Raw genomic sequence first — 26472 nt, 5'->3', positions numbered from 1 at the left:
AATTTTGGCTTGTTTTCCTCCTAGATGGTTTCTGAGGGGCACAACAACTATAAAAGTGATAGACTGCCTGAGTTACTCACCAGCTACTTCATGACTATGAGGAGGAGAAGTAGGGAGTAATCCAGATGTACTTGAGAGTGCAGGAGTACTTTGGTAACACAGAGCAACCATAAGCTTTCGCTTGTGCATCAGTTAATCAGACTTCTCTGTTACCAACTTTCATGTTTTGCAAAAATATGAGTGTCTCTTCATGATTATGTGATACAAATCTCAACCATTTAATTACTATTGACTCAGTACAAACAAACAGACTATCAAATCTCTCAAGTATCCATCTCATGGCTTATGTGAACAAAAGCGTGAAAGCTTTTAGTAGCATTTATTCTTATTGAGCTCCCATCCTCAAACATCTAAAGCAGGATTCTCTCTCCCTCACTTCTGAGGGAAGTGAAACTTTGGAGTATTTCATGTGTTGAGATCAGCTGTTGGGACTAGAAAAGCCAGCTGCACAATGCACCTTCCTTCCCTTCTGAGATGAAGACCTCCCTCTCCCAAATTCTCCTGTCCAGCTGCCCTCCAGAATTTCACTTCACGGAATCCAGATAGACTTGGGAATCTGTCACCATTTATGCTGAAGTACTGACATTTTCTGGAGGTAGAAGTTAACTGCAGTTTGACTTTAGTTTATGTAGTGTAAAAACCCCATAAGGTAATGCTGTACTAAGAAAACAAAATCTTTCAGAAAAAGAATCTCCGCAGTATTGACTGGAAAGTAATTCAGACTGGCTATGTCTTTCTTTACTCATGTTTTGCATACATTCTTCTGCTGCAGTGAATGTGCTTTTACTAAATGGAAGATTTCCCATCATAATGACAATTACAGTTTGGCATTACAGAAAGCAAGAAAGGAGGAGATAATCTGAAATGTAGAGTAGATGTAAGAAAGGGCCATAACCCTGGAGATAATCATTGCCAGTCCAGTAAATATTAACAATTGTCTCCTTAGCTAATGCTTAAGATTAGGAGCAGTTTACCCTTTTGAAGGCTGTGGTTTGGCTTGATGTTGTGAAGTAAGTGCAGATGTGCTTGTTTAGATAGTGTACCATGGTAATTATACCAGTATTTTAATTTCCTTTATTTTTTTTTTTCATATCTGAAGACTGCAAATCACTATAAAAAAATTGAGTAAATCAATATCAAGATCTCAGAGTAAAGACCCAAAGGAAATATATTATAGACATAATAAATAGACATAACATATAGACAATATTTTGCATCTTCAAAAAAGAATCAAAGACTGTATTTTTCAGGTCTTCTGTTTTCCTCCTTAACTGTAGGAGATAAGTCATGAAATGCAGTTTCTCCATTGCTTTCTCTTCAATGAAATGACATGTATTTGTAGAGATTAAGTATGCATGCAGCCATTTATTAATGAGCTGGTACTAGTAAAGAGGCGCTTCTAAGAAAGTATTGATTTTATTTAAAAAACTCTGTTGGGCTTTGAATGTATAAGTGTAGAATCCTAGAGGCAAGTTCACAAGTTGTTTTGAATTGAGACTTTCATATTGCTAGATGGAGAATATGCGTGTGTTCTGGAATAATGATTTATGTTGAAAATGCTGGGCCCAAAATACAATGATTTAAAATCAATACAGCATTTTTATTAATGGCTAAAAACTACGGCTTTTTTTTTTTTTTTTTTTTTTTTTTCAAAATCGTCTTGTATTGTTCTGTGACAGAGAGTGTACATCTGTATAAAGATAACAAAGTACTGCATTGGGCTTAAGTAGACATTCCCTGTGCTGACCACCCTGCTGATATCCCTGACTTGTTGCTGTATTATTTTGACTGTCACCCAGTTCAGACAATTAATCTTCTATTTCTGTTTTATTTTCAGGGTTGTTCCGGTTGTGGAAAATGTGACTGCAGTGGAGTAAAAGGGCAAAAGGTGAGTATGTCAGCTGTTTCTGCTTCATTATCTCTCTTAGTTAAACCACAGTGTATAATCTACTGGGAGGCAGGTCAGCCATGGGTTTCCCCGGGCCTTTGTATCACCGTAGAACATTGTTGGGACCAGGCCCTTTAAGCAGGGTTTCCAAAATGCTGCCACCTCAGTGTCTGCAGTGGCAGGGGGCTGTAGGGCTGGGGTGGGAAATAACCTAATGCCATCACTGTGGGGTGATGCACCCAGCCTGGTGCTTAGCCATGCCCTCTCTCTGTCCCTGCTGAGTGTGATGCTGACCCGTCAGCCTCACCTTTCTCATGCCTCACCTTTCCCATGCCTCACCTCCAGACTTTTCAGTGGGTAGTGCAGATCCTGATTTGACATCCTTGACCACCTCTGGGAGTGAGGTGAGCATCTCCATTCACAAATGGTCCCCTCAGTGCTTTCCAGGAAGGCTGTGATGCATCATAAGCAACATACCCTGACCAGAGGTCAGGTAACCCCAAAGGCAATGACCTACAGGAGGAAGAAGGAAATTGATAAAGTTGATAATAAATTCAAATACAGCAAAATGTTTCAGATAAAGGAAAAAAAATCTTTTTTTTTTTTTTTTTTTTTGAACCTTGCAAATCTGTTCATTCAGCTGTGCAAGCTATTTCCATGTATGAAACAAAAAAAGACATATTAAAGGCTTCTTTTGAAGCAAATAGCATTGAAGAAAAAATACAGTGTACTTAAACATACCATGAATTCCCTCTGCAAATTACCTACTTCTGTAAATATTGTAGACACTCAATCACTCTCCTTATCTCTTTCAATTTTGCTGTAGAGATTTTAATCTACACTATCTTTGGTTGCGCATGCACATGTACTGTATATCTGCCATTACAAATGAGTGTTAACCAATACTGTGATTGTGGTGGGTACATTTTTTCAAGGTAAGTTGCTTAGGTCATCCAAAGGAGTACTTAGAAGAGCGTTTTTTTTCTTTAATTGTTTGCTTTTTTAATATATAAATATACATCCAGTTTTCTCCATTGTCTCATATGTGATAGCTACGTATTTACAGATGAGGATTTTAAGAATGTTTGTTGGTGGCTTTTCTTTGGTGTTTTCCAGAACAGAGGAACATAAGTGGCTTAATTAGAGACTAAAGCAGAGATAATTTTATTTGTAGCAGAACATAGATTAATTTCTGAGAAACATGAAAAGCGTCAAGTACCAAAACATCTTTAAGATGAAGTCTCCTTTTTTTAATGACCAATTATTATCTGTTTAATAAAAGTCAACCATCTATTAAAAACAAATAAGGCAAAAATTAGTTAAGGGTGTGGAACTCTAAATTTGTTTCTTGATATCTTGATCTTATTTTTCAGTTCAAAGTACAAATAAATTATTGTAGAACAAGATAGATATTATATTACAACTCTCATGTTGAAAGCCATTAGTTTGCGGTTCATAGAGTATGCCAGCATCTTGTAACTAGATCATTTTAAAAAATGATAGTTTGGGGAAAGAAAATGTTGTAAAACTTACACTTCATTTATTTCCGTCTGTGTTCTGTGGGAACAAAAACGTTGTTTTTGCACAGTTACATTTTTTAAAGGTAAATTGTTTAAGGACGTTGTTTGTCACTCCAATTTTACCAGTACAAAAGCCAGATGGTTTGTACCGATTAGTACAAGACCTGAGAAAAGTTAATGAGATAACAGGAAAACGCCACCCTATGGTTCCTAACCCTTATGCCCTCCCTGATGAGTAAAATCCCTTATGAGCACAAATGGTTCAGTGTCATAGATTTAAAGGATGTCTTTTGGTCATGCCCACTGGATCCTGAAAGTCAGGATATTTTTGCATTTGAAAGGTAAGACCCAGAAACAGGCCACAAACAGCAATATAGATGGACTGTTTTGCCTCAGGGATTCACTGAATCCCCTAATTTCTTTGGGCAAGAATTGGAAAAGATTTTATGTAAACATTTCAGATTCCAGAAGGGGTGACATTGTTACAGTATGTAGATGATTTATTGATATCTGGGGTAGAAAAATCAGAAGTAAAAGAAGCCGCAAACAGACTCCTGAATTTTTTAGGAGAACATGGGCTAAGGGTATCTAAAGATAAATTACAGTATGCAGAAGAAGAGGTTAGGTATGTGGGACATTTAGTCTCTGAGGGTAGACGGAGAATAAACCTTGAAAGGATTCAGGGAATTGTGCAACTTCCTCTCCCTAGAACAGAGAAGGAATTGAGAAAATTTTTAGGTTTAATTGGACATTGCAGACTGTGGATAGAGGCATATGCGCAGAAAACAAATTATATCTCAAATTATTGGAGGAAGAACCCAATATACTGAACTGGACTAAAGAGGAAAAAGAATGAAGTGTTTTATCTTTTTATAACTGTAAGTGAGGGTGCTGCTTTGGGGGTCTTAACCTAAGAATGGGGAGATAAGAGGAAACCTGTAGCGTATTGCCTAAATTATTAGACCCCATGTCCCGAGGATGGTCAGAATGCATTCAGGCAGTAGCAGCAACTGCCTTATTAGTAGAAGAGAGCAGAAAATTGACCTTTGGAGGACAACTGATTGTTGTTACCCCTCACCAAGTGAAGACTGTTCTCACTCAGAAAGCAGGAAGGTGGCTGACAGACCCCAGAATAATAAAATAAGAAGCTATTTTAATTGAAAATGATTATTTAACTATAACTACAGAACCTGTTTTGAATCCTGCCTCCTTCTTGTCAAAGGGAATTGAAGATACAATGAATATGGAACATAACTGCTTAGATCTAATAAATTACCAGACAAAGATAAGATTAGATTTACAAGAGGTGCCCTTAGAGGAAGGGTAAATATTGTTTATAGATGGATTTTCTAGGATGGTACAAGGGAGGCAATTTAATGGTTATGCCATCAGTGAAGGAACAGGTGGGAATGTTGAAGAAATGGGAAAACTGCCTAGTAATTGGTCAGCTCAAACTTGTGAATTATATGCATTAGATCAAGCATTAAAGTTGTTAAAAGGGAAAGGGAACTATATATACTGGCTCACTATATACGTATGGGTAGTACATACATTTGGAAAAAACTGGGAAGAAAGGGGCTTAGTAAACAGCAAGGGAAAGGAATTGCTCCACGAAGAATTCATTAGACAGATTTTGGAAAATCTGTTACTACCAGAAGAGAATGCTGTGGTGCACGTGAAAGGACATCAAAAAGGAAGCTCCGTAGTTGAATGGGGAAACAGAATTGCAGATGAAAAGGCTAAAGAATCAGCTTTGCAGTTACAAGTAGAAGCGAAGCTGCTTCTTGTACCTGAAATAAAACCTCCACCTGAAAAGCAAATATTCGGTGAAAAAGAGGTAGAAGCCTTCAGGGAGTTAGGAGCGAAGGAGTCCGAAGGACAGTGGATTCTCCCTGATGGGAGAGAAATGGTAAATAAACAAATAATGAGGGAAATTTTAGCTGTTCTACATCAAGGAAGCCACTGGGGAGTCCAGGCAATGTGTGATGCTGTATTAAGAAAATATATGTCTGTAGGCATGTATACTGTAGCTAAGCAGGTATGCAATAGTTGCATAACATCCAAAGAGTGGATAAGAAGGCTCTGCAGAAACAACCTCTGGGTAGACGGGAGCCAGGACTTTGACCTTTTCAGAATATCCAAGTAGATTTTACCGAATTACCTAAGTAGGTAGATTTAAGTACTTGCTAGTATTAACTGACCGTTTGTCAGGATGGGTAGAAGCTTTTTCTTCAGTATCAGCAACAGCTAGTGTGGTGATAAATGTAATCCTGGAACAAATAATCCCTAGATATGGGGTTGTTGAAAATAAAGACTCAGATCAAGGAAGTCATTTTACTTCACCTATTTTAAAAGGATTAATGAGAACCTTAGGAATGAAATGGGAGTTTCATACTCCATGGCATCCTTCCTCCTTGGGAAAAGCGGAACAAATGAATCAGACATTAAAGAAACATCTGTCAAAGCTGGTTTTAGAGACTAAGCTTCCCTGGACAAAACGTTTACCTTTAGCACTTCTCATAATTCGAACGGTTTCTAGAAAAGATGTAGCAGGTTCACCATATGAAATATTGTTTCACAGGTAACTAATAAATGCGACTTGTGGTTGGGAAAAAGGACTGGCCTATACAGAATTGGAGTGCCTCCAAGAGGGTTTTATTCTAGTAACAGTGTGCATCTTATTCTTTATATTGATAATTATTTGGAAACCTAAGATTTAAAAAGAATGACAGGGAGAGGTCAATTATTAATTTTGATTCTGGTGATTGTATGCCTCAAAGAAGGCCTTGGCCAATTGGCAACATGGAAAAAGGAAGACCAGGTAATAGGAGCAGCAGGATACCCTGTCAAAATGTGGGTGAATGTGACAAAGAACGAAATACCACAAAGCATCACATTTGATGCTTGTGAGGTGTTAGCTTGTGGAGATTTAAATGCCCAACGACAATTAAGCAGTGAAAACAAGTATCTCTGTCCTGAATCTAAGACTACTGTGTTGTATAAAGGCCCCCCTTGCCCAGGATGGAGTAATGTATGGTGGATAACCACTTACAAAGGATGGACGTATACACACAGTGCAAGTAATAGCTTAAAGGCATTAAGGAACCAGATCAGCATATTTAAAGGAACTGTTCAGTCCAACTGTCAGCCTCTACAGTGTAATCCCATAACTATAATAATTTATAAGGCTGATGGTCTTATTAACCCTACTTTTGGTCTTGGAGCAGATGTGACTGGGAAAGACCCAATGGCCAGATTTAGGATAGCTGTATGGGATCCAGCCTCTATTGTCACCAAAGATAGGGAAAAACAAGGAGAAAGCAAGAGGCCCTCTTTGAAATGTGGCAGTTGTGACAGTTAAAGAAATAAAAGATCTTAGGCAAACAATTGAGATTGAAGCAGGATATGGGGATGTGAATGCCTGGATAGAATGGGTCAAATATACTGTCCAGAGTCTCAACCATAGCAATTGCTATGCTTGTGCCTCAGGGCAACTGATTGCCCAGGTAGTGCCCTTCCCATTGGGGTGGACCAAGGGCTCCCAGGGGATGCAATGTATGACTGCATTGTACCAAGAAAAGACTGCCTGAGGAAATGAGGCCTGTAAGTCTCTCCCCTTGCTGTTCCCTTCTTTGTGTGATAGCAATACCAGGGTTCCCCCTGTATTCTCCACAGCTATAGGTAACCATACAGCTTGCCTCTCACAGCAGGGTGTGTGTGCTACCTGGCACCTGGGAGAATTTGCCTTGTGCACGAGGACCTTGAATGCTACCAAGGACTTCATGGGAAACTATTCAAGACTAGAGATCCCCAGGGCAGATCTCTGGTGGTACTGTGGAGGGAAGATCTTATGGTCCACCCTACCATCTAATTGGGGAGGCACTTGTGCACTTGTTCAATTAGCTATACCCTTCACCCTGGCATTTGAAAGAGAAACATCACAAATACCCAGAAGAAGTAAAAGAGGCTTAGGAGTATAATTTGATGATAGAGTATACATAGATTCTATTGGGGTGCCTAGAGGAGTTGCTGATGGACATAAAGCCAGGAGTCAAACTGCTGCAGGGTTTAAGTCACTGTTCTGGTGGGTAGCAATCAACAATAATGTGGATTGGATTAATTATATTTATTATAATCAGCAGAGATTCATAAATTATGCAAGGGGTGCCATAAGAGGAATCGCTGAACAACTAGATGCCACCAGCAGAATGGCTTGGGAAAATAAAATAGCATTAGATATGATGCTCACGGAGAAGGGCGGTGTGTGCGTGATGCTGGGCAACTGTTGTTGCACTTTTATACCCAACAATACTGCCCTGGATGGCACAGTAACTAGAGCATTGCAAGGGCTTACCACCCTTGCTGATGAATTGGCAGAAAACTCTGGAACAGACACTTCCATCACAGGAAGGTTGGAATCTTGTTTTGGTAAATGGAAAGGGATAGTAGTGTCCATATTTACATCCTTGTTCGTAGTAGCAGGATTTTGACAGCCATTGGTTGTTGCACTATCCCCAGTGTAAGAGGCCTAGTCCAGCGGTTAATTGAAACTGCACAATGGAAACAAATGACCATGGAGCCACCACCTTACTCAGATAAGATGATGATATTAGAGGAGATGGAAAGCAAAGAAAATGAAGATATCTACCATGTCTTGCCTGATATGATCAAAGCCAAAACAACCTCAGATTATTGTAGGTCATTTAAAAATGTAGAAGAGTGTGGTGAGGCACTGGAACGGTTGCCCAGAGAGGTTGTGGATGCCCCTTCCCTGGAGGTGTTCAAGGCCAGGTTGGATGGGGCCATGGGCAACCTGATCTAGTGGGTGGCATCCCTGTCCGTTGCAGGAGGGTTGCAACTGGGTGATCTTTAAGGTCCCTTCCAACCCGAGCCATTCTGTGGGAGTGTGGCCATGGGGATCGACAAGCCCCATGGTTGGTGATAACATCAGACTCATAACGATGAGGCCATCAGGAACGTAAAGAGTTTAGAAGGAACAAAAAGGGTGATTCGGGAGACGCCTTGTTGTCTCTGGTTGCTTGTTCTCCAGCTGTTAAGGCATGAAAGTTGCTGGGTGTTTGCTGTTGCCAGGCACAGCTGTTGACCAATGAATAGTTAGTGGAAAAGTACTGCTGTGGGGCTATTGGTATAAAAAGGGAGCCTGTCCTCAATAAGGGAAGAGGTTATGCCCTCAGTAAGAGAGAGAGGAAGTTATGTCCTCAATAGGAGAGAGTTGAAATTATGTCATCAATAAAGTGTAGCAGTTACTGATCCTGAAAGAACCCTGGTGTCTGTGTGGTCTTTATGCCACACCATTCTATGATTCCATGATATCAGTCTGTAGCATCAGAAGTCAGTAAATTCAAGATCTCATGCCAACTTGTCCAGCAAGTAAGTGTTAAATCTTGACATACTCTCAGACTATGTAGGGAAGATAATTTTAGCAAAAGAGGCACCTGGACAAGTGAAGAAATAGTTATGCCTAGAAAACCATATCCAATTTGAAATTATTTTGAAATACATTTAAAGGTAACTTCATTCACATCAGTATCTATCTAATCTGGTTTACTGTGTTAACACTGTAAATCTTTCAAATGTGCAGATTGGAGATTGAACTGAAACCTGCATTTTATTTAGAAATCTCCTCCCCCCCCCCGCCCCAACCTTTGTTTTAGCCTACCGCAGGTCTGAGTGACGGTTCTTTACATCTAATGCCCATCTAGAATAAGGACAGACTGGTATCCAGTCCCGAAGAGAGGAGAAGTTGGTCAGGCAAAGCAAAGGAAGCATCCTTCCCAATTTCCTCTGTAATGTTTCTAGAAATGGTCTCTCCAGGCAGAGCATTTGGATTTGAAACATGTCTTTGTTAAATGTGGTTCCCATTAACACTCACATCAGTAGAGGTACCTGTTGCTTCAGAGAGCTATGTGTATATTGTTCAATCAGACTGATCAGAAGGACTGATCCAAGCTAGGACCCAGGACATGAGAGGGCTGCCATGCCCAGCCCTTAGTGGGACACAAGGTGACCACGTTAGAGAACATCTGCTCTCCACCTCTCACGTAGCCTCCTGCGTGGGAAGTACTTATCCATTCTGCCCTGCACCATCCACAGCCAACACGTTGCCTATGCTGGAAGCCCTTTGGATCTGGCTCCCATGTTGTGCAGAAGCGCACACACGCTGAAGGGCCCTTTCCAATCCACCCACACTCTTCAGCAATGTAACCACAGTAGTTTACTGCCGTGGGAGCTTCGGCAGCTGCGGAAGTGGGTGCTGGGTTTACCCTTTAATGCCTTAATCATTAACATCTGGAGATGTATTTCTTACCGTAGTGTGGGAAGAAGTTCCAGACCCTATGGTTTGTGTTTGGGGGGTGGGTATTAATTAACATATATTTGGTGAAGTAATCGTATTAATGATCTCACCAGAAAAAGTGCTGAAAATAGTATTTGACTTAAAAACTGTGAAATGCCCAAGGAATGTTACTCAACAAAATTACAGACATGGAAGAACGAGTTATACTGCCGTATTTTTGTCTCTCATTTGAGACTCTTTTCATCAATATGACCATTTGGATGGCCATATTTAGAATGCATTCAATATGTTCTCTCATTAGACTGTTTCCATGAAAATTACATCTCTATGCCAAACGCCTTTAAGATGACTCATACTTCTTCAAGGGCATATAATTGACAAAGTTTAAAGTGTTTCATCTCTTTCAGAAAATCTCAGAAAGTGAGCATAATTGCAACAGATGGCTCTTATCCTATAAAGCCTTTATTATTACACTGAACATCAGGCTGTTATTTTAAGCTATGTAATGTCAAACATCAAGTTTTTGCAGAACAGAAGGTGCAGAAAATTTAGAATAACATTATGGTGCTAAAATAATAAAGCAATAAATAATACCTTGCTGTTTTCCATTAAACAGATTAACCTAAACCATCTTCAGTTGTTTCCTCTTGCACTTTTTATTTGTCGGTCTACATATTAACTGTTCTTTCTGACCTCATAAAGTGTGAGTTCTGTTTAAACCGATTAGACTTCTGAATGCTTGCCTACATTTTATTGGGTTACTCAGAAGTAGGCAGAAGCTGTATTTTCTCTTTTATCCTACCTAGGCTTTGAGAACAATTTCAAACATCTGTGGAGATAAGAAATTCTATCCGGTGATGTGTATAGAAAAAGCAGGTTAAGCATTTAGTTGCTATTTAGAACAAAGACTGTATAGATTGGAGTAAAATTCCTTTTCTCTGACTGTTTTCAAGAATTCTTCCCCTCATTCATGAGTATTTACACTCATCTTAGTCCATACAGGAACATGCATAAATGGAAGTAACACTGTATTTTTTCTATTACTAAAATAGAATTATGAATCTTCTAATATTTATCAGTTAGAACGCATTAGAGTACAAATTCTCATTCTTCACTGTAAAAATATCTTATGAAGATTCCCTTGCCTCTTCATTACCCAATAAAATTTAAAGTCACAAGAATCTTAAATGTGATATTGTCATTGCGCACTGAGCAATGCATTTTAAAAAAAAATTAAAAACTCTGGTAGGAAATTCTGAAAGAAAATAGAAAATAAGAGAATTAATTCTTATATAACTGTTACTCCTAAGGGGCTTTGTTTTGGGATGCAAGAAAACTTGAGCAAATCAATTTGTACTGGCATTTTTTGTTTGCCTCATTCTGAGACTGTACACATTATTTACCCACATAAAAATAACTTTTCTGTTTCCCTTGATGGATGCATCATCCCTGTGTGGATTGTCCATGTTGCAGAAATACACGCACTGGCTTATCTGGAGCCATGGTTTCCATGTCATGGTTACCATGTCTGGAAACCAGGCAGTTCTCTTCCTGGCTTAGACGGACAATCAGTGGGACACCTTTGTGGCCCCAGTCAACAGCAGCAACAACCGGTCTTTCCTCTCCTGCACTCTCTTTGTACAGTCTTAAAAGTCACCCAGGGTTTTGCTCTCTGCAGGTGATATGGCTTTTCTATTTACTCTCAGTAATGGAGAGTTGACTGTGCCCATTTATTTTATTTTATTTTTTTAAGTTAACCAGACTGGGAGGACCTTCAAGGCTTTTCCTGTCATTTTGGGTATCAACAGATACAGCAAAAATATTTGTAATATTGATGAGTTAAAACAATAACTCTCTCCAGCCTCTTGCGGGAGAGAAGCTCAGGTAGTCAATGAGCACATCAACTCTACATAGTTTTGGGTTTTCTTTACAGTATAGCAATGGGTCTGTTCCTTTCATGCAGCAGTAATCTTTATATCTTTGCTTTTCATGTTCAACCTATATTAACAGCATCAATATCTTTTTTTTTTTTTTTTTTTTTTTTAAACCAAGAATGTGCATTTTAACACTTTTCATTGTTTCATTGGCACTATATCCTCTAAATGCTTACTATTTGCTTTTTATCTCTTCTTCCATAGTTATGCTCAGTGTTTCTGCATAAGCAGCTGCTGTAGAAATGTTCCTGATTCACCACACCTGCTCATGTCTGAGTTGGAGAGACTATGAAGTGAGGACACCAAGGAAAGCAGAGCTAAACTATGCACCCTGGAGAGGGACCTGAAATTGACAAGAGAGGTGGCAGGCAGTGTGGGAGGAAATAATATGTTTTTTGTAGGGAAAGGACTAATAGGTTGCATGAAAATATCTATTCATTCCTGAAAGGGGGAAATCAGAAGATTATAATGAAATAAGCAAAGATATGGATCAGCTGCAGATCTGATATACTTCAAGGAGACTTGTGGTTCATAAATAATTTTGAAAATCAGGCCATTATCACAATGTTTGTGCCAATTCAGAGTGGCACTACTATATTTTTATTGATTTACCCTTACTCAGAGAAAAATAATCCTTTTAGTTCAAATCAAGGAAAAAGAACATCTATATTTCATAAAGAGAGTCCACAAACAAAGCTGCTATTCTTGAAAAGAACAAGCTGTCAAAAGACTGAATAATACTGAGTGAGATATGATAAGTATTGATAAGTACAGTTTCCCAGCTTTCAGGCCAAACTTTTAAGTGGCATCTGGAGGCATCAGATTTTCTTGGTTTGAAATACTAGGAAGCATTTGTCCCATATGCCTAAATGGGGCTGAATTTCTCTGGCAAAGTTTTCTGTATTGAGGTATGTAGATTAGTGGATTACCTGATGATTTTATCTCTGTGGAAATAGTGCTATAAAAGCAGATATCCCAGTAATACTGTGTGGCAGGCTGTGCTCATATTTAGTTTTCAGAGACAACTTCTAAAGGTCTTCACACAGTAATATTTCAGCTGACATAATAAAACTTTTTCAACAGCTGTTGCCAGATGCATACCTGTGCTTGTGAAGATGTTGGTAGAATAATCTCAGGCATTTCATCATGAAATAAAACATACTCTATAGCCTCACAATGTTTGATTTTACATTTGTACAACTGCTGTTAGTGTATGTTTTCATTCTGGTTTCTTAAAGGATTACAGGGCTTTATTTTGATCTGAATCATGTAAGCCTCCAAAGAAGTCAGTAAAGTTTCCCAAATGGGACGTCAAAGTAAATTTAGAAAAGACCTATAAAGTCTGCACTTCTCTGAAAGCCACATGCTCTGGAAGCAGAGCCACCCAGTGCCTCTGCAATATCCATGTGTAGTTTGGAATCATCCTAAATTTTAAGTTTTGTCCATGCAAACAGAGTCATTCTCTCAGTATCTACTGGCAGCACGGTGATTATTAAAACTTTTGTATCGGTGTGCAGGTGTTTTTTACTATCTGGTCATATGTGACTACACCTGCAGTCTGCTTATGCTTTCTTTATATTCATAAAATAGCCTATAACTTGAATACTCCATCATGCAGACAGCAAATGTCTGGGGAGCAGCAGTAGCTGCATTTTGTAGTTTAACCCTCAGGCTTATTTAAATCACTCTTCCATTCAATTTATATTGTGTTTGCTGGGGATCTCAGACCAAGCCAGGCAGTATAATTGGCGGTTCTGTGATATGTCAGTTCCCACACAAGAATTTAATCATACTTGATACATTTAATCTTGGATCATTTCATACATCTCTGCCTACATTTTCTCCGTAGCGGTATTTACAACAAGCAATCTTGTATGTATAATTGTCACTAAGGAACCACAGTAATCTCCTTAAGTCACTTGCTGGTCTTCCTGGCCAAGAGCAAGTGGTTTGGTTGGTTTTGTGGTTTATTTTATCTTGTACTAGTGGTAGTTGTTTGGTTCTATTAGCTCAGCCACCTCCTACTTCAGATTTTAGAGCTACGTTTTAAGTGAGAGGTCATAATTTAGATTAGTCATTGGAAACAGCCAGACATACGGTTTCAGAAAAGGAGATCTAAATTCTCTTCAAGTCTGGGTTTTGTTGAGAAAGAGTATAAAGCCAAATTTCAAACAAAACACTAAAAAAACCACTTCCATCAGGAGCAATATCAATACTTGTAATCAAATATGCTCTGAAGGAGATAGAGCAGTAAGAAACATCATGAAAGTGGAATGTCCGAAGAGTAAATTTGAATAGCTGCTAAAAAGGTGATAATAAGGTAATTTATCACCCAAACAAATTCCTAACCAGCTGAAGAACCTCTTCAGTTTAACCACAAAAGAAGCTCAAGTCACAGAGGGAGCAAGGACAGCTGAGAAAGAATTTTCAAGAGATGCCAAAACGATTTCCATTTTCTTTCAGGTAAACTGAGAAAGTTCACAGAGCAATGAGTAAATTGAGTTATAGACAAAACAGGAAAGAAAGTTAACTTAAATTATGAAAATAATTATTAGCTTTCAGTGACGGGTAAAGTCTTCTCGTATATCATCTTACTATCAGAAGAAAAACAAAGTTAAGGTGAAGCCAAGGGGAAAGCAACTCAGAGTCTTGTCTGGAAAATCATATTTCTATTCCTTAGAATATTTCAAGAGTAACTAGAATGGTAAAACCTACCCATAAATTTTGTAGCTCTTAAAGAAAGCATGTGGCAGCTTCCACTAAAGTTCAGCTGGAACATTTTTAAATGTTTTGATATGCCAACAAAAATAATTCTCACTGAGGCTTGTGTCAGAGATCACCATGCACAGTTAAAGTAAATACTGAGTTGACCAAGCGAGTGAGCACAGACACTGACATCAAACTGGATGTCTTCTCACTCTTTTTCTCATTTGATGTCGTTGCTGACTGTAAACTGATGCAACAAAAGTAGTTCATGGATAGTTAAAGCTTTGGGGTTTTCGATAACCCTTGGTTTTGTTGGAAGAGTTTGATCAACTGCCAGGAGAAGGCTGATGGGCAGCAGAACTGCAAAACAAATGGGTGTAAGTAGCAGGAATGGAGCAGAGGGACAGTAAGGCAGGAGGGGAGTCTTAAGTGCACTCTGACTCTGAAGTCAGGAATTATTTGAAAAAATAATTTAGCAATAATATAGCAATAATACCAAGGGCTTGTATAGGATAGCAGTGAACAGAGAAGTCAGTGTTGTTCAGAAGTGCTGCTGCCAGCTGTATGCAGCACCTCTAATGGCATTTGTGAATTAAGGATGCAATTACAAATCTGCGACTCAGATTTCTTTTCTATTTGCTGTGGAGATGGAAGTTGGCAATCCAACGGGGACACACATAGCCTTGGCAAAACTCTTACAAAGGGAATTCTTTAGGATGTTCTAGGTATTAAGTGTAATGAATTTACACCAGTGCCAAGGCATGGGAGTTGAGGGATACTTTTTACCTCAGAAAAATAAGAGAAAGGATAGTGCCTGGAAAAGTGAAACTCTCTACAGCTATGCAAAGTACAAGCCTTAGGCAGAAAAACTTTCTGCCCTGCCTGTCACTGGGTGCAATCAGATTTGAGGAAAGAGCAGTGAACTTCAGCATTGCCGCTGTGAGTGGTACCGAAGGGGAAGAGCTGGTCCATTTGAGTCACAGTCTCAGACCAGCTCTCACCAGGACAGATTCCCTGCTCCGGTGCCTGTGTCCCTTTCCTGTGAGTTCCTCTGGGTGGCAGTCGTACATCACAAGTTTTTAAGTTTCTTTTTCTTTTTATTTATTTTTCTTTTTATTTTTTTTTAATTTTTTGGTCAAAAAGAACCTTTAAGACACCTAAGCAGTGCAGCAACTTCTGGTTGGCATTCACTGAAAAGTAACAACTGATTGATTATGCTTATAACCTCCAAAGTGTCAAAATAAGGAAAATATCTGTTTTACATATTTGTTAGTGATTGTTGATTGCATCTTTGATAACTTAATTGGTTTAGGTTGAATTATTCTGAAGGTGCTACAGAAATTATATTGTGGTGTCTGGTCTCTAATGCTTCTGGTTGAGTCAAGAGACTACAGGTTAAATTGAAGAAACATTGCATTACACTTTGAGGTACAGTGTTATCTGCCTTCTTGTGGTTTTGTGGTAAAAAATCAGAAGCCAGAATATTTCCTCCAGCTTTTGTGGAAAGATATCTTACTTCTATGCAACTTTAAAAATGTTTAAAACTTTTGAAATGCCATTTCAAACCTAACCAAAAAAAGTAGCTGGAATAGCATTATCTAGAATAGCGCTGTGTGTCATGTACTCTTTAAGATATGAGTTACTTCATTATGAGAACTTTATTGCAGTCTCTACTGTCTAGGACCAGCTGCCCGTGTTTTTACTATTTATGGAAGAGATTATTTTCTGTAAATATGTCCACGACAAACCTTTGGCAAGAGAATAAAACTTGCATGTAATGACGTCACATTTCATTCCAGGTCTAGGATGTGAACAAAAATAAATTAGAAAAACCTGAAAAGTTCAAGATATATATATTTTTTTTTTCTGCTGTTTCATCTTTGAATGTGAGCCTTTAAACAATGCCAAATGCAAACAAATGCTAAATAATTTTCACTAATGAAGAAGGAAGGGCGTGGAACATTTTTACCCCTTATTTTCATGGACCTTCTACACTGGAAGTTACTTAACACAATGTGCAATAAAACAAAGGAAGAGTTACTCAGACCTAATGAGTTCAACAGATGATTAGAAGGGGTGGGAAATATAGCACCCTTTTGATTCAACCTGTCTCCAGGTGATAGAATTTCCTTTTTTTTTTTTTTTTTTTTTTTTAAACACTACATATGTATTTTTCTTTCCCACATCCTCTTCCCTTGTGGCTCTTGGAGGTTGTTCTGTTCCCTAGGGTGGCTCTAACTTTTGGAAAAGGACTCCTTGAGCCAAGTTTGATTTTATTTTTATTTAAAGTTTGGAAATACACCATGCACACTTCTGGTGACAGGTTTTTGTGACTTCCTTGTGAAGCATCATGAGACATGTTTTTTACAAAAATCAAGAAATGTTTAAGCATGAAGACAGTAAAACACGTGCCTTGGTGTTAAACTGCCAAGCACTGTTCAGGCAGACTTCCACAGTCAGAAAATGAAGCTCACATGCTGTCTGTTGGCTTCTGCTCTCTGTTAGTCTTGCCTTCATACTCTTGTCATACCATGCCCTCCATCATGCTTTGGGGTAGACCGCTCCTAGCTTATGAAATGGTGAAATTAGGGGTCATGAAAGAAAGGTACTTGTACCCCATTAAACTTCAGTGCCTTCCCCTCTTCCTTTTTTTTTTTTTTTTTTCTTTTTTAATGGAGGCAAACCCAGCATGTCTTCTAAATCATAGTTTTCTGTAAATAGAAATACATTCCTTCTCAGCATCCTACCTAATTCTGGGTCTGCAACATTTGTCTACACTGGAGTCAAGTACACCATGAAATATACAATGGCCAAACACAATGTAAGGAATCACTGAGAGCTTAAGTTAACTTGGCTCAGCAAGTCCTAGAAAGTGAAATGTAGGCACCTCTGTTGAAAAATCTGAAAAGCATTTGAAAAATGAGAAATAACTATGGGATGAGCAGGAAGAGGAATTGTATGAAGCACATAAATTAAGTATGGCGGAGCGATTACTTACAGCAGGTTTAGCTGAAATTGTACAGTGCTGATAAGCAACCAGTTACTTGACACTAATTAAGTAGAGGTTGAGATTGTAGCCATGACTGGCTTCTGAATATTAATTTTACTTCACTTGGCTTATTTTAATTCTCCTTCAGCTACTAAATCAAATTCAGACACACTGCATACCCACCCACTTTGTTTGCAGACAAACTAAGCACGTCGGTACAGATATGTAGAGGAAAGGATACACAGAGATCGTTATTTCTATTTTTATACTCTTGGGAAGCACTTAGCAACTTCCTGAGGAATGCTCTTTGCAGCCGGCAGGCGACATTGAGATACACTTCCCACCTAAGCATGCTCTCCGATTTGGAAGGCAGAGGCACAGACAGCCCTCGAACTGCCAACCTGAACAGCTCTGTGACCAAGTTGTTATCCTGATTGATTCACTACTGCCGCTCTGAGTTCACTGTGGATCACTCTGCACACATTCTCTGGTGCTGCAAATTTACTAGACTCGGGAGCAGATAATTGCATAGCAGGAATGACAGCAAAGCCAGCAAGAAGGCAGTGCTGTGCGAGATGCCATCACAGGGTGACGAGAGTGCACCTTCCACTCTTGTGTATAAAAGTCTGTATGACACTGCCTTTTGCACCAGTGCTTTTCAGTGTTCCCACCTCAAAGCACAGCCCAGGAACTGGTTTAACTGGGGGCTGAAGGAGTTCCATGGATGAAGGGCACCAGGGAGGGGCAAAGGGGAGATGGAAGTGGCAGAACCAGCATCATGACAGAAAGGGCATGACTGGAGAGTGCTGCCGGGACAGCTCTTTGTGTCTGCATATAGCCTAGAGCAGCCCTGGTAATGCCTCAAGTTGTGCAGGGGACTCATCCAGCCCATAGCCTGGGGAGCTGTTCAGGTGATATAAAACAGTCACGGCTGCCCCTTCTGTTAGTCGTGCTGGATTCGTGTTTCCACATGAGTGAGTTTTCTCAGCTTCTTTCTGGCAGTGCAAGAATACAGATTTTGCTGACTTATATCCCCCCTTCCTCTCCCTTCCCCTCTTTCCATTCTGCATGCTGTCAGCCCCAAAACTGCCGGGAGAGCCAAGATGTTTACAGAGCTCCTACACAGATTCCTTGCGTGTCTTTACAGTTATGTTTGTGTAATTATTTACTAGTTACTCGTGTGGCTTCAGAACTGTATGGCTATAGTGTAGATAGATTCTCACACTGAAGAATGTGCCGTGGGAATTCTGTAATGTTAAGCATCCACAGTGCATTTAAGGACTCTTGTGCTGTGAGTGTATAGCAATAATTCTGTTTGACTGATACCACTTCACACTTTCAGTAAAATACTGAAAATGGTAAGTGCAGCTAAGGACAAACAGATGATATTTATTGTACACATTTATTTTAGTCCTGAAAGATATTTGAGGCCGGTGCTCCCTCTGGTGGTTAGAAATACTCTTTTAGCTAAGGATTGGATATTCCCTACCATTTATTTCTTCATGAAAACAGCCCTGAGCCAATTACAGTTCTGTAAAACGTGTTTAGAAGAGTGTGGAGAGAAACACAGTGACTCAAGAGTGCTACTCAGATCTCACAGTAGTGTCTCCCACTGTGTATTGTAATTACAGGTCTAACACTTCAAAGCCAATTCGCTTGAGTGCATGCAGTTATATCACCTGAAGGAACAAAGACAGAGCCTGCATTCACCTCTCACGTGGTTTGGGACAGTCTGTCTAGAAACCATGTAGGTCACTGGAAGGCTGTTGTGTGTTGCTGTGGATTTTAAGAGGTCACACCGGAGCATCAAGGCATGATGAGAACTTTAGGATTCATGTGAATGGTGCTTTTGTCATTTACAGTTACACCTAGACCTCAAACTAATCTTTATCAAAAGCAACATTTGAGACTATTTCTGAAATCAGACTTAAGAAAAGAGAAGAATAGGGAAGAACAATGAGCTGTCAGGCCCCATTTCTTTCTTTTTGGAAAGTTGCACCCTCAGATTTCATCTTGAAGCTGTTGCATTTCATTGCCATACATGCCCTTGGTAGTGTTTCAGTTCAACGCACGTGAGCTTTGGAAAGAGGGATTCACGTGTGCTTGTGAGAGAGGAAGCTGGAGCTCAGAACGGATGTTGGACTCGGCATTAATGCTGATCTGAAGATGTCTGTCTTTCAAGTTCAAGCGTTTGTTGGCTCTGGGCTGTTCCTCCTGCAGCAATGGCACAGCTGAGGAGCTCTGGTAGATGAATTCCATCCAACCTGCCGTGCTGGTGTGAGAAGCTGCTGTTGCAGCCTTTCCGCCCTGCATTGCAGTGTCCTCGCATCAGTTTTGGCAGCCACCTCAACACCCGATGGGCTTCTCAGATCACTGAGGCCAGAGCAAGCTCCCTCACCAAAGAAAAGCGAGTGAATTTAGTGAACTGGTCTGGTACAGCGGTGCTGGAGGGAATCATCAATGCTGCTGTAAAGAAGGGTCAGGAGGCAACATCCATTTCAAAGGAGCAGGAAGAGGAGCAGAGACAACTTTGCTAGCTAGATGCCTGTTGGCATCTCACCGTAAGACTGTGTTACGTGTTTTCAGCTGCAGGGCAGGCACACGTCTGTTCTGCCGTCTCTACCACGGGATGATCTCCAGCAGAGGCAAACTGAACATGAGGAGCCAGCTAGGGACTGTGTGATAATCTCGTAAATGCCTCCAGAAAGCTCTGCACATTGTTATTCACCACATGCTTCAGTCTCTGGAGAACTGGAGAACATAGCATACGTATGGGCCCAGACATTGTGTGAGCCCGCAGCTCTGCAAACATTTGATTTATATCCGTGTTACCAGTCTCTCAAGACTAACATCTCCCTGTCCAACAGTCCCTAGACAAAATAATAGGGGAAATAATTTATAACGTAGTGCTGGTTGTTTCCTCCCCCTCAGCACTTGATTTATTACAGCTAACTCTTCTGAAACTACTTGCTTCATGTGACTCTCTTCAACAGCCATCTGCAGTTGCTCCATGTGTGAAACAGTATTTCATGGCTAATTTGGAAGGATGGATGCCAGCAAAAATGTCAGTGCCTGTAGCTATGCTCTTAACAGGTTCACCTCTCTTTAAAAGTCCATTCAGTTGCTTTTAATTTGAGCTAATGCAGAGGCATTTGGATGCATTTCACAGAAGCCGGATTTCAACAGGCATCTTGCTAATCAAATGAGTGCAACAGTGACCAAGCACTTGCTGTCTTTTTACATAGCATCTCCGTATTTTCAACAGCAGCTGAGATGCAGGATATTCGTCTTAGTGAGCTGAGTAATGTATTCTCCTTTGTGTTTTCTGACAGTTTGCATTGAATCAGTGGAGGTACAGATGACTCGGTTACATCTGTTTTAATTTCCGAGTCTCATGAATTGATTTGTAAGGAGCAGAAGCTCTTTTAATATTACTTGCCAAGACTTTGCAGCTGTGAATATTGGAACTTGAACAATACATAGCACTTAGAGTCAGAGTCTCATGCTCTCCACACATTGCAGCTAGGAATCTCAGTGCTGAGCAAAGAGTAAGTGGGGTAACAGCAGTGATCTAGTGCTTGCCAATTTATGTAGTGTGGATGCTTAATGAGTTGCAGCATAAATGTAGCGCAAACACGGCTGGGATGTTTGGCTGGAACACTGGGTGAACAAAGGAACTGGGCAGGCAAGCAGGGAAGGGATGCTGCTCAAGTATTTCCTTGCAATGCAAAGCATCCTCAGGACACGCATATGTCTGTACTGGATGGTGTAATACATGATAGCTTCATCTGAGCTTGCAGTTCTAAATAAGCCACTTTGGGCAGGAAAGCAGCAGTAGAAATGTTGCTACCCCAGTGATCTCTGCAGGCTAATACACAGTCAGTGTAGGACACATAGAGCTCAGCATTCACATGAGTTTACTACTTCTCATGGTAGAGTTTCTGTATTCTCTTGTTCTCTTGTTATCACATTTTGATACTGGTAGGAATATACTGTAATTCTGTGATCAGTTTCACTGATGCCAAAAAGACATGTCACGGTGTAAGTTGGTACTGTCTGGGTCAGTGAAGCGTTGAAGTTAGATCTTTGTTCGCTAGCGATACTTCTTTCCTTACAGCCTGACACATGGACTGAAGAAAGGGCTGGGAAACCAGGACACACCCCTGGGTCTGTTACTGGGTCTGGCTGCAATAGGTTGTCCTAACTTCTGTGAGTTTCTGTGGATGGCATGGAGGAGTAAGGCCCCATTGTCTGTCTAGCCTGAGACTGCACAAATTTGGGCTACTGACTCAATATTTTGCAGTGACATTAAATGGGAAGGCAAAGTCAAGTGAGGGGTGTAAGCAGTGTGTAGGTATATGCTCCCCAGTAAGCATGAGTGGCTAAAGTGGCTAGAATAAATTGCTAAGGTGGCAAATTGTGTGTAGAGAGAGCTCCTGTGGCTCTCACACCCTCACAGCCAAGACTGTCAACCAAGTTTGTTTTTTTTTTACTTCTCTCTGGCAAATCACAAGCAAATACATGAGCTCAGTTCTGGTGTGAGAATCTGTGAGTCTGCTGTATTTGGGATGGGAAAGACCTCCACACTGTCAGCAGTTGTGCTCTCCAGGCCTCTGGGCATCTGGCAGCTTGACTGGGTGTCCAAAAGTCCTGGACAAATGGCCACTTACTTTTCTTCCACTTGGCCTAACAGTTCAAGTCAGTAAAAGACAATGTTTCTAGGGAAACCTGGATGTATCTTGGCTCAAAGTGTCTCTGTACAGTATCTGACCTGCTCCTGTGGCTATGTTTAACCCCTCAGAGAGGGCAACCTGGGAGGCTGAAGATAGCTTTGCAGAGCTGGCTTTAGTAGTCCTGGAAGTCCAAGCTTTATTTATGTCAGGCCTTGGGTTAGTGTCTTTGGCAAGATGAAGTGGTCATTACCTTAGTGAGTGATTTACAGGCACGTTAAGAGCCTTTTACAGTGCCAGAACAGTCTTCAGGGAGCCTTAGACTAAACGAAATCTCTAAACCTCCATTTTATTTTTCCATAAGAATGGCAGAACAAATATTTTCCTGTGTTGCAGGGTGCAGTGGTTCAAAGTGCATTGAAAGCCTCTGGACAGAGCTCCCGAGTGCAGAAAGTATTAGCTGTGTTACATATGACTCATACTTCTATGTAGGTGTCAGAAAAATCTTGTTTTCTTCTCATTTGCACATGTTGTGCTTTCCTTCGGCAGTGGAAAACCCTGTTCTATGTACTTGAGTGTCTTCTGCCTCCTTAATAGATCTCCCAGCAGGTCATGCAGGCGAGTGCCCACGGTTCAGTGTAAAATCCTGGTCTGAAACAATTACCTCAGAACTTGTACCCTTAACAACTGACTTAGAAATTTGTTTCTTGATCTGTTGGGCTCTTTGCTTTGTTTTGCAGTGTTTTGTGATAACACAACACACTGCCAAGGATTTTGGTAGCTAGCAAACTTTATTATCAAAGCACGACAATGAATACTGAGAAGTAAATAGAGGAGATCATGCCATTTTGGTGCTTCAAGGAAAAACTGATTGCCTCACAAAGTACCTTTTTACTGAAAATGCTATTTTTTCATGGAGCAGAGAGGAGAGGCAATGTAACAATTTTTCCTTGCAGAAAATTTTAATAAATGAGTGTTATTTTGATTATAGAAATGCCATGTCCCTCAGTTTGCATGGGCAAGGACTGCCATGAGAGCCAGTCCAGCAAACACACCTCAAAGAGGTGGACACCTAGCACACTCAGACATCAGCTCCATCAGCAACCCATGCAGTAGCATTACAAAACCAAATTATTATGTTATTCGACCTGTCAGAAATTTCAGACTTACTCCTTCTCTGACTCCTTCCATTTTTTCTCTTCCCCCTCCTCAGCAAGGTGCAGGAATGGCTGCACAAGCCTTGGTGGGACTGGTTGTTACCTGTGGCACCCAGCTCACACTAGCATGCCATGGGGCAGGGCTGTAGGTGCTGGATGCATCTCTGTGTCCTTTTCTTTGAGACTTAAAATATAAATGAAATGCCAAGATCACACTCCCACCAGACCTGTAGAAACTCAGGCTGGCAGGAGCAGGCTCAGCAGGGACACTAAATAGAGCTCGTGCCAGTAGATTTCCTTTATTTCCACCAAAGTCACTTCTCTGTACCAAGTTTTAATTTCCCCTCTACTTCTCATACTTTCATCATTGGCCCTGTTCTTCTTACACATCAGTCACCTCTTTTCTTTTTCTCTTCATCTTAACAAAAGCCCACCCAAGTGGCCAACTCCCATTATCCTCAGAAACTGTAACTAGCACCATGTCCGTGAGTCATCACACCCCTTCCTCTGTCTGCCTACCATAATGTTTTCCTTGCAAGGTACCTGTCTTACCTACGTGAAGAGTGAGCTCTCCAATCTCCAGATGTTGTTCTCTTATTTGCTCAGTCCTCAGCTGAACCCCACCAGCTACTAGAATATGGCTGGTAATCCTGAGCAAATGGGAGAAAAGTTTCTTGCTCCTCACTAAACTATTCACCATCCTAAATTCCCAGTACCAAATCATTTGTTAATTACAAATAGCAAGATCATCTCTCACTGTTCTGCTGAATATACTGAAAACTGAGTAGCTTCCTTTTGTGTGTTTGGAACTTTGTTGATTTTACTTCCTTGTCTGTATCCCATGAAAATTGGTCTATTTTTTTGAGTTTCTAAAACAGATGCCATGTTTTTTAGTTGTTGACCAAACTTGTATACCTTTTCCTTTTTTTCAGTTGCTCACTAATGTTTTATTCATTCATATTATCACATTTTTGGGTAACATGAGGTGCTTCTCCCTGTTTCACCCTACACCTTGAAAAGACAACTCTAGTTGCTTCCTATGTGGAACATTTGGCTTTTAAGTTGCTTGATTTCCTGTTTTCAGACTTTGATATATGGATACATTTTTTTTCCTCTACCCTATGTGTATGTTTTTTCATCCTTTAGTCAGTGTTCCTCTTGGTTTCACTGGGAGTGAAAGTGTAGCATCTGCAATATTGATCTAGAGCGTGGATAGATTTTATTTTCTGCCTCTAGGTTTATGTGTTTTAAATGTATTTGGAGTAATAGGGAGAGTGCAGAAAACACGTATATCCCATACAACTATAAAGAGGAACCTAAAGGATGACAGATACAGTCATTGGGTTGAGCTTCTCAGAAAGACCCTGTATCTTGAACCACCTCTGACTCTGAACCATCCCGAAGCTCAAGACTAAGTGACAAAGCCTGCTGTCCAAAATCTGCTGTTGTGAAGGACATGTAAGAAGAAGATTCATATTGGCCATTCATACACTAATGACTGAACAGTGATATTTGCAGTTTTCAGGAATATAACTGCTAACTTGGGGTGTTAAATTTTCTGGCCTTCCTGGTCCTAGGGGTATAAACATGCTTTGAACAGTACTTTTCTGTTATGCCACAATCACCCTGTGCCAACTTGTCTTCAAACAGAAATATTTCTTTGTTTATAATAATCCTTCTTTCAAAGACTAGAATGAAAGACTAGGTTGTCACATTTAACTTCTTACTGTTCTCAGTGGTGTTGTTGCTAATGCCTTTTCTTCTTTCCGCAGGGAGAAAGAGGCTTGCCGGGACTACAGGGTGTGATTGGGTTTCCTGGAATGCAAGGACCTGAAGGTCCTCCTGGGCCACCAGGGCTTAAGGTGGGAATTAAGCTTTAATATTTAAAACACTCAGATTTCCTTAAATTGTTGACCCTAGGAAAGACAAAGCTATCTCTTTTCCTTTACAGGGTGATACTGGAGAACCAGGACTGCCAGGAACAAAAGGAACAAGAGTGAGTTCTCACTTACATTTTTGTAGTTTTCATGTCTCTGGGTTTATGTGTCTTTCACTCTTCATAGCTGCCTTCAAGTGGATGATGGGGTTATTCTCTTCTTTGAGTTAATCAACTGCATCCCATTGTGCTGCACAATAATTCAAGATTTTTGCTCTTGCATTTGAAGTTCTTTCTGCATTGTGCAGTCAGTGCCTTTGTCCATTTTTATTTTCCCCCATTACTTATCACTGCATCAACAGCTCTGGTTTTAATATTCCTTTGAGAGCCTTCTGACCTACCAAGAGGCTTCATTCCAATTGAATGTGAACCATCTAACCTCCTTGAAGTGCTCCAGCAGAGATGCTGACACACTCACAAGCATGTATATGTTAAAAATTTACACAGGGTGTAGAGACAAATTAAAGCTGGGGCTTTAATCCCCCGACTTGTTCAGTTTTCAGGGAGGCCCTAAACATGCCTGTACCTCCCTACTGTCATTTGTGTTTAATGTGGTACTTACATAACACTTAACTAGTATATTATAGTAGCCAGGGCCATGTCTTCATGTGTTTTGTCAGATGCCAAGCTCATTCTGAGCATTTTCACATTTCATAATGTAATGATGAAAGAGAATTTGAATGACTTGATGAGCAATGATACATTTTAAGCTGTGCCCTCTTGTCCGCAGATTTTCAAAATGCTGTGTCAGTTCTGTTCTCCATTTGCCTGCAGTGGCCTGCAGCACACAGAATTTACAAAATCAATCACAGTGTCTAAAGTGTTATAGATGGGGTATTCTGATAGATCAATAAATCCTCATTTCAGTCCATGAAGTTCATGGTAACCTGTGTGTTAACATAAATTAGCATCTCCTGGCAAATACATTCACTGTTTGCAGTGCAAGTAGACTGTACTTTTGCAATGGTAAAGTTTTGGAAGATGCAAATATGCTATCTGAGCTTCTGGAATCTCATACATCTTTTCTGTTTCACAATAAATAAACTGGTAGGATGACAATGATGTGCCAAGTCAAACTCCTGATTCATTACACTGGAAAGCTATTCAGGCAGAGTTATTTCAAGCCAGTTATTTTTTTGGATGATAAAGATGAAACTGACACACTGATGTGGCTGATGAAAGATGGGAAAGCATCTTTACAGTGGGTTAGCATCCTCCTCTGCCATGAAGAGGTGTCTACAGTAAATTTCACATTGTGAAGCATAGTTGTGAGAAGACTGAAGCTCTGCATTCCTT

General features: G+C 40.2%; 1 protein-coding gene across 2 annotated transcripts in view; it reads left to right on the top strand.

The window, feature by feature from the left end:
• Positions 1-26472, top strand: part of COL4A1 (collagen type IV alpha 1 chain) — a 124599-nt gene that overhangs the window by 46701 nt on the left and 51426 nt on the right. For both annotated transcript variants that reach the window (XM_035318006.1, XM_035317998.1), the window contains exons 2-4: positions 1898-1948; positions 25013-25102; positions 25192-25236. In XM_035318006.1, coding sequence (XP_035173897.1) covers positions 1898-1948; positions 25013-25102; positions 25192-25236 — 186 coding nt within the window. The remainder of the gene's footprint in view (positions 1-1897; positions 1949-25012; positions 25103-25191; positions 25237-26472) is intronic.

Source organism: Oxyura jamaicensis, chromosome 1, assembly GCF_011077185.1.
Source record: "Oxyura jamaicensis isolate SHBP4307 breed ruddy duck chromosome 1, BPBGC_Ojam_1.0, whole genome shotgun sequence".
NCBI classification, from domain to species: Eukaryota; Metazoa; Chordata; class Aves; order Anseriformes; family Anatidae; genus Oxyura; species Oxyura jamaicensis.
The sequence above is the reverse complement of the archived record's forward strand: the minus strand, read 5'-3'. Positions and strand labels throughout refer to the sequence as shown.